Source organism: Macaca nemestrina, chromosome 10 (assembly GCF_043159975.1).
Source record: "Macaca nemestrina isolate mMacNem1 chromosome 10, mMacNem.hap1, whole genome shotgun sequence".
Lineage (NCBI taxonomy): Eukaryota > Metazoa > Chordata > Mammalia > Primates > Cercopithecidae > Macaca > Macaca nemestrina.
In genome coordinates, this window is record NC_092134.1 from 122,579,488 (window position 1) to 122,591,811 (window position 12,324).

At 42.2% G+C, this 12,324-nt stretch overlaps 1 protein-coding gene across 43 annotated transcripts in view; it reads right to left on the reverse strand.

Moving 5' to 3' along the window:
* Positions 1–264: 264 nt before the first annotated feature.
* LOC105481328 (pleckstrin homology domain containing A5) overlaps positions 265–12,324 on the reverse strand; it is a 250,885-nt gene continuing 238,825 nt past the window's right edge. For 37 of the 43 annotated variants that reach the window (XR_011609302.1, XR_011609304.1, XR_011609303.1 and 34 more), the window contains 3 exons: positions 9,361–9,506; positions 7,177–7,282; positions 265–1,151 (listed from right to left, as the gene is read on the reverse strand). Coding sequence is in view for 40 of the 43 variants with exons in the window: in XM_071072109.1 (XP_070928210.1) it covers positions 7,188–7,282; positions 9,361–9,506 (241 nt within the window). In the remaining 3 variants the exon portion in view is untranslated. The remainder of the gene's footprint in view (positions 1,152–7,176; positions 7,283–9,360; positions 9,507–12,324) is intronic. The other 6 variants (XM_071072113.1, XM_071072120.1, XM_071072121.1 and 3 more) reach the window with 1 other exon arrangement.

Sequence of the window (12,324 nt, forward strand, 5' to 3'; positions counted from 1 at the left end):
ATGAGCTAATGTAATGTACTTAGAGGAAAAGTCAGAAAAAACTATAGTCTGGTCAAAATTCTGTCATTAAATTGTGGCCAAGTCAATTGATCTCTTTGAGCCTCAAGGTCCTCAACTTTGACATGGGAGGGCTGGACCGACAAGGGTCTTTTAGGATGTTGTCTAGGATTATCAGATTAACAGAGTACCTTTTCTTCTAGAACTCTCTTGAGTCTTAAGACTTTCAATTTTGGATGGAAAGAACAAAAATTCTAACACAACTGATTTAAGAACATCAACATTTATTTAACATGATAAAAAAGAAATGAGATATGAACATTTGCATTTAAACAATAGTAAGTAGCCTTTAATACATTACATGTGCTCATTGTATAATATATACACAATGAACATAATTACATTTGTACACAAACTAAGTACTGGATTTGAAAACCTGCTTATTGCTGTACACATGTATTCCAATGAAATATAAGCCCAGTACTTCAAAATACCTACACTTTGTTTGTTTTTTTTTTTTAAGAAAAGGTAAGCGCTAACATTTGTGTTTAAGCTGACAGGAGTGCGGCAGTAACTGCTGACATTGCAATCTGACCGAGAAAGAATTATAGCAGAAAACAGGACATACTTCACTTAGCAATAAAATGGCACATTTTAAATATATATATATATATATAAAATTTTTACAAATCAAGTGTGAAACAAAAGCACTGCAGTAGCTAAAATGGGAAGAAAAAAAAAAAAAGAAAACAAGCTTCATTGGAAATAATAACTAACTGAAGAAAATGAAAAGCAAAAAAAAAAAAAAATAAAATAAATTCACCTAGACTTCAGAAACATCGAAATCTGGAAATCAGCAACTAAGTAAGCTCTGGCAATAGACTGCACATTAAAAAGCACCTTTACTTATGTGCTCTGAAATCATAGCAGCAAGCTGGTGTCAGAATAATAACCTTGAGATTATGGAGTGTACATATGGGCCATTAAAGCTGTTTTGGAATAAACATTTTCCAGAAGTGATAAAATGATGCTCTGTGACCAAAAGCATCAGAACTATGAATTTCATAGATTTAAAATATACTGTACAATATCTTCTTACACTGCTGAAGGTCCATGTCTTTAGCTTTGAATGGTTTCAACAGAAGTCACTATAGCTGAAAAATAAGAAAGACGAAATTACTTTGACACCTGCAACGTTAATCAATTACCATTTCCCAAAGTAACTAAGGGTGACATTCTATAACAACAGAACTGACAAGCATGGCCATGAAAATCCTAAAACACAATGCAACCAAAGGATATTTTTCTTAATTTCCATAGCTTAATTCACAAAGCAAAGAAACATAATACAATTTTTTTTTTTTTTTTGAGACAGGGTCTCACTCTGTTGCCTAGGCTGGGGTGCAGTGGTGCGATCCTGGCTCTCTGCAACCACTGCCTCCTGGGTTCAAGTGATTCTCCTGCCTCAGCCTCCCAAATAGCTGGGATTACAGGCATGTATCACCATGCCTGGCTAATTTTTGTATTTTTAGTAGAGACGGGGTTTCACCATGTTGGCCAGGCTGGTCTCGAACTCCTGGCCTCAAGTGATCTGCCTGCCTTGGCCTCCCAAAGTGCTGGGATTAAAAGCATGAGCCACTATACTCGGCCCCACAAGGAAACATAATGTAATGCAATTCTTCTTCCTCCTCCTCCTCATTATTATTATTATTATTATTATTATTATTTTGGAGACGGAGTCTCACTCTGTTGCCCAGGGTGGAGTGCAGTGGCGCAATCTCGGCTCACTGCAACCTCTGCCTCCCGGGTTCCAGCAATTCTCTTGCCTCAGCCTCCTGAGTAGCTGGGACTACACGTGCACATTGCCACACCCAACTAATTTTTTGTGTTTTAGTAGAGATGGGGTTTCACTGTGTTGCCCAGGCTGGTCTCAAACTCTTGAACTCAGGCACTCCGCCCGCCTCAGCCTCCCAAAGTGCTAGGATTACAGGTGTGAGCCACTGCGCCCGGCCTTCTTATTATTTTTGAGATGGAGTCTCACTCTGTCACCAGGCTGGAGTGCAGTGGCGTGATCTTGGCTCACTGCAACTTCCACCTCTCGGGGTCAAGTGATTTTCCTGCCTCAGTCTCTAGAGTAGCTGAGACTACAGGTGCACGCCACCACACCCAGCTAATTTTTGTATTTTTAGTAGAGACGGAGTTTCACCATGTTGGCCACAATGGTCTCGATCTCCCGACCTTGTGTTCCGCCCGCCTCGGTCTCCCAAAGTGTTGGGATTACAGATGTGAGCCACTGTGCCTGGCCAACATAATGCAATTATAAATAGCAATACAGAATAAAAAATGTACCACTGGCAACGGCAACCCCCAACCCCCTTTGGGTCCCCTCCCATTTTATGGGAGCTCTGTTTTCACTCTATTAAATCTTGCAACTGCAAAAAAAAAAAAAAAAAAAAAAAAAATCCAAACTTGTAGCTGAATCCAAAAGATCAACAAAATGAGCAAACATCTGCATAACTCCACTAAAATATGTAATGATATATTGAGCTGCCTACATAGTAGTGTCATTTGTAAAGGTTTCCTAAATCCTGCCAAAACCGCTAGTTCAGAAAGATGGCATATGCATAATAGGAAGATATAAAATAATAACTACAAGTTTTCATGCCCTTTAGTTGTTTGTGGTGGCTGCATACCATGAGACTAGAAAATATCTGACAATAATTATCCCTCATTACAGAATGCCACTGCTCTTGGAATAAGAGGAAAACAAAATAAAATCCTATAACAATTTAAGGAATCTGGAAATATGCTTGAGTTTTAACTCAGAATATCCTTTATTATTGGAAGGATATGTGTACAGTCATAATCTGTTTATTGAATCAAAATATTATATGAATGGCTCTTAATGAATCAAATGAGTCCAATGTTTATTTTTCCTATGTTTTGTGTTATTATGTCACCAGTAGCAACCGTCACTTTTTTTTTAATTTTATTTTTTGAGACAGAGTTTTGTTCTTGTTGCCCAGGCTGGAGTGCAATGGCACGACCTCGGCTCACTGCAACCTCTGCCTCCGGGTTCAAGCGATTCTCCTGCCTCAGCCTCCCAAGTAGCTGGGATTACAGGCATGTGCCACCATGCCCAGCTAATTTTGTATTTTTAGTAGAGACTGGGTTTCTCCATGTTGGTCACGCTGGTCTTGAACTCTTGACCTCAGGTGACCTGCCTGCCTCGGCCTCCCAAAGTGTGGGATTACAGGTGTGAGCCACCATACCCAGATTTTCTTCTTTTTTTTTTTTTTGGGACAGTCTTGTTCTGTCACCCAGGCTGGAGTGCAGTGGTGTGATCTTGGCTCATTGCAACCTCTGCCTCCCAGGTTCAAGCAATTCTCCTGTCTCAGCCTCCCAGGTAGCTGGGATTACAGGTGCCCAACACCATGCCCAGCTAATTTTTGTATTTTTAAGTAGAGATGGGGTTTTACCATTTTGGCCAGGCTGGTCTAGAACTCCTGACCTCAAGTGATCCACCAGCCTTGGCCTCCCAAAGTGCTGGCATTACCGTGCCTGGCCTCAACAGTCACTTCTAAACGTATTAAATTAAAAGTTTAAACACAGCCAGGTGAGGTGGCTCAATCTTGTAATCTCAGTGCTTTGGGAAACCGAGGCAGGCAGCGCGCTTGAGCTCAGGAGTTTGAGACCAGCCTGGGCAACATGGTGAAACCCCTACTCTACAAAAAATACAAAAAATCAGCCAGGCTTGGTCGCACATGCCTGTGGTCCCAGCTACTTGGGAGGCTGTCATGGGAGGATCACTTAAGCCCAGGAGGACAAGGCTCCAAGATCTCACCATTGCATTCCAGCCTGGGCAACAGGGTGAGACCTGGTCTAAAAAAAGGAAAAAACAAAACAAAACAAAAAAGGCTTAAACACAAGTGACAGAGGCAAAACACAGGTAATACTGTAACAATTAGGTTATTTGTAACTCTCCAGCAAGCACTTCAATCCTGCACAGACACCAACCAACAACAAACAACAGCCTCTTTGAGGTTCCAGGTAGACATAATCTCAAATAAAAGTTACAAATATGAAAAGACAACAAAAAACTTTGGGCTGAAAAAAAGGGCACAGATTATAGTTGCTACAAAAAGGTGTGAAAGGAAGTAGATTCGAGAAAACAGGATGGGAGGAAATATTTGCCAACTATGAATCCAACAAAGGACTAATATCTAGAATCTGGAAGGAACTCAAAACAAATCAGCAAGGAAAAAAACCAAATAATCCCATCAAAAAGTGGGCAAATGACAGGAATAGGCATTTTTCAAAAGAAGATACACAACGAGATGCCTCCTTATTCCTGCAAGAATGCCATAATTGGCCGGGTGCAGTGGGTCATGTCAGCACTTTGGGAGGCTGAGACGGGCGGATCACGAGGTAAAGTGATCGAGACCATACTGGCCAACACGGTGAAACCCCATCTCTACTAAAAATACAAAAATTAGCCGGGCGTGGTGGCATGCGTCTGTAGTCCCAGCTATTTGGGAGGCTGAGGCAGGAGAATGGCGTGAATCCGGGAGGCGGAGGTTGAAGTGAGCCAAGATTGTGCCACTGCACTCCGGCCTGGTGACAGAGAGAGAATCTCAATAAATAAATAAATAAATAAATAAATAAAAAGAATGGCCACAATTTAAAAGTCAAAAAACAACAGACGTTGGTATGGATGTGGTGAGAAGGAAACACTTTTACACTGCCGGTGGAGATGTAAACTAGTACAACCACTATGGAAAACAGTGTGGAGATTCCTTAAAGAATGAAAAGTAGATCTACCATTTGATCCAGCAATCCCACTAACCCAAAAGAAAATGAGTTATTACTCATTTTCTTACATGCATGTTTATAGCAGCACAATTTGCAACTCCAAGGGTATGCAACCAACGTAAGTGTCCATCAACCAAGGAGTGGATAAAGAAAATGTGGTTTATATACACCATGGAATACTACTCAGTAATAAAAAGGAATACAATAATGTATTTTGCAGCAACTTGGATGGAGCTAGAGACCATTATTCGAAGTAAAGTAACTCAGGAAAGGAAAACCAAATATCGTATGTTTTCACTTATAAGTTGGAGCTATGCTATGGGTATGCAAAGGCATACAGTGTGGTATAATGGACTCTGGAGACTCACAAGGGAGAGGGTGGAAGGTCACACAAGGATAAAAAAAACATATTGGCTACAACATACACTACTCGGGTAATGGGTGCACTAAAATCTCAGACTTCACCACTGTACAATTCTTCCATGTAACCCAAAACCACTTGTACCCAAAGCTAGTGAAATTTAAAACATACTTGAAAAGAAAGAAAAAAGGCTAGGTGTGGTGGCTCACACCTGTAATCTCAGCACTTTGGGAGGCTGAGGCAGACAGATCACTTGAGCTCAGGAGTTTGAGACCAGCCTGGGCAACATGGTGAAAACTCCATCTCTACAAAAAAATTAGCCTGGCATGGTGGCACACAACTGTAGTCCCAGCTACTCAGGGGGCTGAGGTGGGAGGACTGCTTGAGCCTGGGAGGTCAGCCTGCAGTGAACCACTGAGCCATGATATTGCGCCACTGCACTCCAGCCCGGGTGACAGAGTAAGACCCTGTCTCAAAAAAAAATAAAAAAAATAAAAAAAATAAAAAAATAAATAAAAGAAATATTTTCAGAATGTAAAAATCAAAGAGGCTAGGCGCAGTGGTAGGTTAGCTTGAGTTCAGGAGCTTGAGACCAGCATGGGCAACTTAGTAAGACCGTCTCTACAAGAAAATCAAAATATTAGCCAGGTGTGGTGGCGTGCACTTGTGATCCCAGCTACTTGTAAGGCTGAGGCAGGAGGACTTGAGTCCAGGACGTCAAGGCTGCAGTGAGCTATGATTATGCCACTATACTCCAGCATGGGTGACATCTCTGAAAAAAGAAATAACGTGAAAAAAAACAAGAAAAAAAAAAATAAAAGAATATGTTAGTACTAATGCTTATAATTGTTCAGTAGAAACTGGTGGTAATCCTAAAGCACCAAACTTGACTAGATATGGTAGATGCTGTGAGAAAGAAAATGCAGAAAGAGGCATAACATTCTTACTCTATACCAGAGCTTTCATAAAAAGTTAAAAAACATTGGCCGGGCGCGGTGGCTCAAGCCTGTAATCCCAGCACTTTGGGAGGCCGAGGCGGGCGGATCACGAGGTCAGGAGATCAAGATCCTGGCTAACACAATGAAACCCCGTCTCCACTAAAAAAAAAATACAAAAAAATTAGCCGGGCGTGGTGGCGGCGCCTGTAGTCCCAGCTACTCGGGATGCTGAGGCAGGAGAATGGCGGGAACCCAGGAGGCAGAGCTTGCAGTGAGCCGAGATCGCGCCACTGCACTCCAGCCTGGGCGACAGAGCGAGACTCCGCCTCAAAAAAAAAAAAAAGTAAAAAAAAAAAAGTTAAAAAACATTTAGAGTACTCTGTAAGTACTAAATTATGGGTTAAAATTAGCAATTGTCTAGAAAGTTTGAAAGTAAGAATTTAGGAAATTATTCTCAATTATAAATCTGTGCTCTAAGGAACACTGTTCAAGAAAGGATTCCTTCTTCTCCCTGATACCATCCCTGGTTTTAGTAACTACCTCCGTGACTTAATAGAATGCAATTACTTAGAAATAATATCAGATAGACATTAAAGATTTTAATATTCTATCAAGTTGGCTGTACCATAAACATTTCATTGTCATTTACAATAATTAGCAAATTCCCAGTGGGCAGACACGTCACACTAACTGTAAAAAGCATTACACAGTCAACGTGTAATGACTTAAACAGAATTCTCAGGTCAGGCTATGGAAAGGAACATTAAGTAGAAGCACAGCTGCACAACACTGCAAGTCTTGGCACAGGCCATACTCTCCAAATTTTGTTGTTTTTCTGGATGATGAAATAAGAGACAAAGAAAATGCTGTCACGCAGCAAATCATCGGAAGAGCCAACGTTAGCAATCTGTTACTGACCCTGGTTCCAAGATACGGCCTACTTGTTCTGCCAACTATCCCTATGCACAGTCCAGAACTAATCCCAGTTTTGATTCACTAAACCAACAGATGAGTCATAAAATACAAGTGAAAAACTCTAAAGCACAAATGCAAAGGGAAATGACGTACTTCTTCTGGGACTACACACACATGAAATGTGAGCCTTCTGTGAGCTGCGGCTGAGTGGAGGGAACTGGCGATGCCGAGGACTCAGGAGATGGGGACAGACTTTTCACTAAAACACACAAAGAAAATGGGAGAAGATAAAAATCTTTAAGACACATTTGGAGAAGTAAATCCTGATGTTGTAATCCCACAAAAATGAGAACATGTTTTGAGAAGTAAGTAATAGATGCATTTGGTTCTACCGTGATTTTTTTTTTTTTTTTTTTTTTGAGACTGAGTCTCGCTCTGTCTCCCGGGCTGGAGTGCAGTGGCCGGATCTCAGCTCACTGCAAGCTCCGCCTCCCGGGTTCACGCCATTCTCCTGCCTCAGCCTCCCGAGCAGCTGGGACTACAGGCACCGCCACCTCGCCCAGCTAGTTTTTTTGTATTTTTTAGTAGAGACGGGGTTTCACCATTTTCGCCAGGATGGTCTCGATCTCCTGACCTCGTGATCCACCCGTCTCGGCCTCCCAAAGTGCTGTGATTAGAGGCTTGAGCCACTGCGCCCGGCCGATTTTTTCTTTTTAAATAATTAAAAACAAATTTTTATTAATCAAGATGCGGTCTATGTTGTCCAGGCTGGTCTCGAACTCTTGGCATCATGCGATACGCCCATCTCGGTCTCCCAAAGTGTTGGGATTATGTGCCCAGCCTGTTATTTTCTTCTTCTTCTTTTTTTTTTTTAGATACAGAGTCTTGCATTGTTGCCCAGGCTGGAGTGCAGTGGCACGATCTTGGCTCACTGCAAGCTCCGCCTCCCGGGTTCACGCCATTCTCCTGCCTCAGCCTCCCGAGTAGCTGGGACTACAGGTGCCCGCCACCACGCCCGGCTAATTTCTTGTATTTTTAGTAGAGATGGGGTTTCACTGTGTTAACCAGGATGATCTCAATCTCCTGACTTTGTGATCTGCCCGCCTCGGCCTCCCAAAGTGCTGGGATTACAGGCATGAGCCACCGGCCACCCAGCCTGTTATTTTCTAATCTGCAATCTAATTATTCAGTATAAAATGTTTCCTGAAGACTATTTAATTTTGTTTTTGTTTTTTGTTTTTTTTTGGCTGGGTGTGGTGGCTCATGTCTGTAATCCCACCACTTTGGGAGGCCGAGGCTGGCGGATCATTTGAGGTCAGGAGTTCGAGACCAGCCTGGCCAACATGCTGAAACCCCGATTCTAGTAAAAATACAAAAATTAGTCAGACATGGTAGCTCGTGCATGTATTCCTAGCTACTCAGGAGGTCGGGGCAGGAGAAGTGCTTGAACCCAGGAGCCGGAAGCTGCAATGAGCTGAGATCGCACCTCTGTATTTTAGCCTGGGCAAGACAGCAAGACTTTGTTTCAAACAACAACAACAACAACAACAACAACAACAACAACACCAAAAAAAATATATAATTTTTTTTTTTTTGCTTTGAGGTTAATTTTCTGTTGCCACTTTTCTAGTTTTATGCAGCTATATACTATAGATGATTTAAATGCTGTGGTTTTAATATTATCATACCACTTTGATCCGACCTGCTACATAATAACCAAAACTGGCCAGTGACAATTTTTTTTTAACAGTGAGACCTCCTGTGCACACTACCTTATTTATTTATTTATTTAGAGACAGAGTTTCGCTCTTGTCATCCAGGGTGGAGTGCAGGGGCGTGATCTCGGTTCACTGCAACCTCTGCCTCCCGGGTTCAAGCAATTCTCTGCCTCAGCCTCCTGAGTAGCTGGTATTGGAGGTGCCTGCCACCATGCCCAGCTAATTTTTTGTATTTTTAGTAGAGATGGGGTTTCACCATCTTGGCCAGGCTGGTCTTGAACTCCTGACCTTGTGATCCACCTGCCTTGGCCTCCCAAAGTGCTGGATTATAGGCGTGAGCCACCGCGCCTGGCTGAAAGATTTTATTAGAAAAAGTTTACTCTATATGTTAAAATTGAAAGGAAAAAGCAAAACCAAAACCAATGTGTTGATCCCTCTGCCAGGGTAGACTCTGGCAGGGACCGCATCCCTCCTGAAGGTACACTTGGGGAGGCAAACGTTGACTAATCTATAGTCAAGGTACTTAAGTGATTCCCTTCTTAGAATCTCCCCATGGAAAATAAATTTAGAAGTTCAGAGGAAGCACCAGGTAGAAAATTATGAAATGTATACTAGCTACCTGCCATTGTTTGATTTCCTCTAGAAACCTCAGGAGTTGATTCGTAAGAAATAACAGTTTCTTCCTGTTCGTCAGCATTGTTCTTTGTATTTTCTTCAGGATGGTCTTCTGGTTTATGATTTGTGATCTGTGTTTCATCTTGAGGGCTGATGAAAATAGATTGGTATTTAAAAATTTGTCACTATAGAATACAATTAATTTTTCTTCTTTTTTTTGTTATAAAAGATGCCACCACCTATGTTTAACAATTAACATTTTCTTACAAGTAATCTTTTCTTTTTTTTGAAAGTTTCAAACAAAGGAATTAGAGCAAATAATAAACCTGTATATTCATTTCAATAATTACTCAGTTTGCCAATCTTGCTTCATCTAAGCCCTAAAACCCTCGCTCCCTAAACCATTTAAAGCAGATTCTAGATATGATATTTAATCTGTAAGTACTTCAGTGCATATTTTTAATATGTTAATGCCATCAAATATCCAGTCAGTGCTTAAATTTTCCTGGTGCCTCATAATGTTATTTTAGAATTAGAATCAGGATCCAAACAAAGTCCATATATTACCTGACAAATTCCTTAAAGTCTACTTTAATCCAAAACAAACTGCCCCAGATCCCTTTTACTCTTTGCCATTTATATGTAAAAGAACCTGGTCTATCTGTCCTATATAGTTTATCACATTCTGGATTCTGATGATTGTATCCCTCAAGATTCTCTATAAAGTTGTATTATTACTATTATTAAATTTTTTTTTTTTTTTTTGAGACAGAGTCTTGTTCTGTCGCCCAGGCTGGAGTGCAGTGGCGTGATGTAGGCTCACTGCAAGCTCCATCTCCCGGGTCCCTGCCATTCTCCTGCCTCAGCCTCCAGAGTAGCAGGGACTACAGGCACCTGCCACTACATCTGGCTAACTTTTCGTATTTTTAGCAGAGACGGGGTTTCACCGTATTAGTCAGGATGGTCTCGAAGTCCTGACTTCGTGATCCACCCGCCTCAGCCTCCCAAAGTGCTGGGATTACAGGCGTGAGCCACCGCGCCTGGCCAAAGTTGTACGATTTTAAGGCTTATTCAAATTTAGGGTTTGGAGGGGCAAGTAACACTTCATTAGGTGGGTGTCATGAACTATCGCATTAACAGATTGTTTCTCCGTTTCTACTAAAAATACAAAAACTAGCTGGGCACAGTGGCAGGCGCCTGTAAACCCAGCTACTTGGGAGGCTGAGGCAGGAGAATTGCTTGAATCAGCGGGGGCAGAGGTTGCAGTGAGCCAAGATTGCACCACTGCACTCCAGCATGTGGGCCACAGAGACCCCATCCCCACCCCCGCCAAAAAAAAAAAAAAGATCAGTGAGTTCAGGGGTTATTGGGTTGACCCATTCACATAAAGCTCCTTGTCAGATTTTCAGCTGACAGCTTTGGCAGCCACTGAGGAATACTATTCAAATCCAATATTTCATTAGGGTTAGCAAAGCAATGACACTCTCTTTTTTTTGAGGCAGATTCTCACTCTGTCACCCAGGCTGGAGTACAGTGGCAGGATCTTGGCTCACTGTGACCTCCACCTACCTCCCTGGCTCAAGGAATTCTTGTGCCTCAGCCTCCCAAGCAGATGGGATGACAGGCATATGTCACTAGGCCCAGATAATTTTTGTATTTTTAGTAGAGACAGTGTTTCACCATATTATTGGCCAGGCTAGTTTCAAACTCCTGACCTCAATTGATCTGCCTGCCTCGGCCTCCCAAAGTGCTGGGATTTCAGGCATGAGCCACTGTGACCAGCCACAAAGCAATGATACTGACTCTTGCTTGAAATTCTTCTAAAAATAAAAGTTTCCTCAAACTATTTGGTTACAGTTTGTGAAAAAAACATGATAAATACTTGATCATTTCCCTTAATGTAGCAAGTTTTGGAATAAAAGTTGATTCTCTAGCATCCTCTAAAATGGCCAACAATTTTTTTGTTGTTGTATCATTATGAACTCATCAATTTTTAATATACCGTGTGTTTTAATCCATGCTTCTTAATACAAAAATTCAGCAGAGATATTTTTCTTATCAGACATTGTCAAATACTTTTCAAATTCAATCTTGCTATTCATTTAAGAAATAAAGGCATTCCTAATCACATTAAACCACAGCATTTCTGTTTTCTTTTTTTTTTTTTTTTTTTGAGACAGAGTCTCGCTCTGTCGCCCAGGCTGGAGTGCAGTGGCCAGATCTCAGCTCACTGCAAGCTCCGCCTCCTGGGTTCACGCCATTCTCTTGCCTCAGCCTCCCAAGTAGCTGGGACTACAGGCGCCCGCCACCTCGCCCAGCTAGTTTTTTGTATTTTTTAGTAGAGACGGGGTTTCACCGTGTTAGCCAGGATGGACTCGATCTCCTGACCTCGTGATCCACCCGTCTCGGCCTCCCAAAGTGCTGGGATTACAGGCTTGAGCCACCGCGCCCGGCAGCATTTCTGTTTTCTAGTGCTGGTAATATTTTTAACGGCGGAAAGATTGAAGATATACTCTTAGGAAGGTCAGTTAAGGCTGAGTATGGTGGCTCATGTCTGTAATCGCAGCACTTTGGGAGGCTGAGGTGGGTGAATCACCCGAGGTCAGGAATTTGAGACCAGCCTGGCCAACATGCCCGTCCCGTCTCTACTAAAAAATACAAAAATTAGTTGGGCATGGTGGCATGCGCCTGTAATCCCAGCTACTTGGGAGGCTGAGGCAGGAGAATCGCTTGAACCCAGGAGGTGGAGGTTGCAGTGTGCCTAGATTGCACTACTGCACTCCAGCCCGGGTGACAGAGTGAGACTGTCTCAGAAAAAAAAAAAAAAAAAAAAAGACAGCTAAAAGATGGCCAGGCACAATGGCTCATGCCTGTAATCCCAGCACTCTGGGAGGCCGAGGCAGGCGGATCATGAGGTCAGCTCACGAGATCGAGACCATCCTGGCTAACATGGTGAAACCCCGTCTCT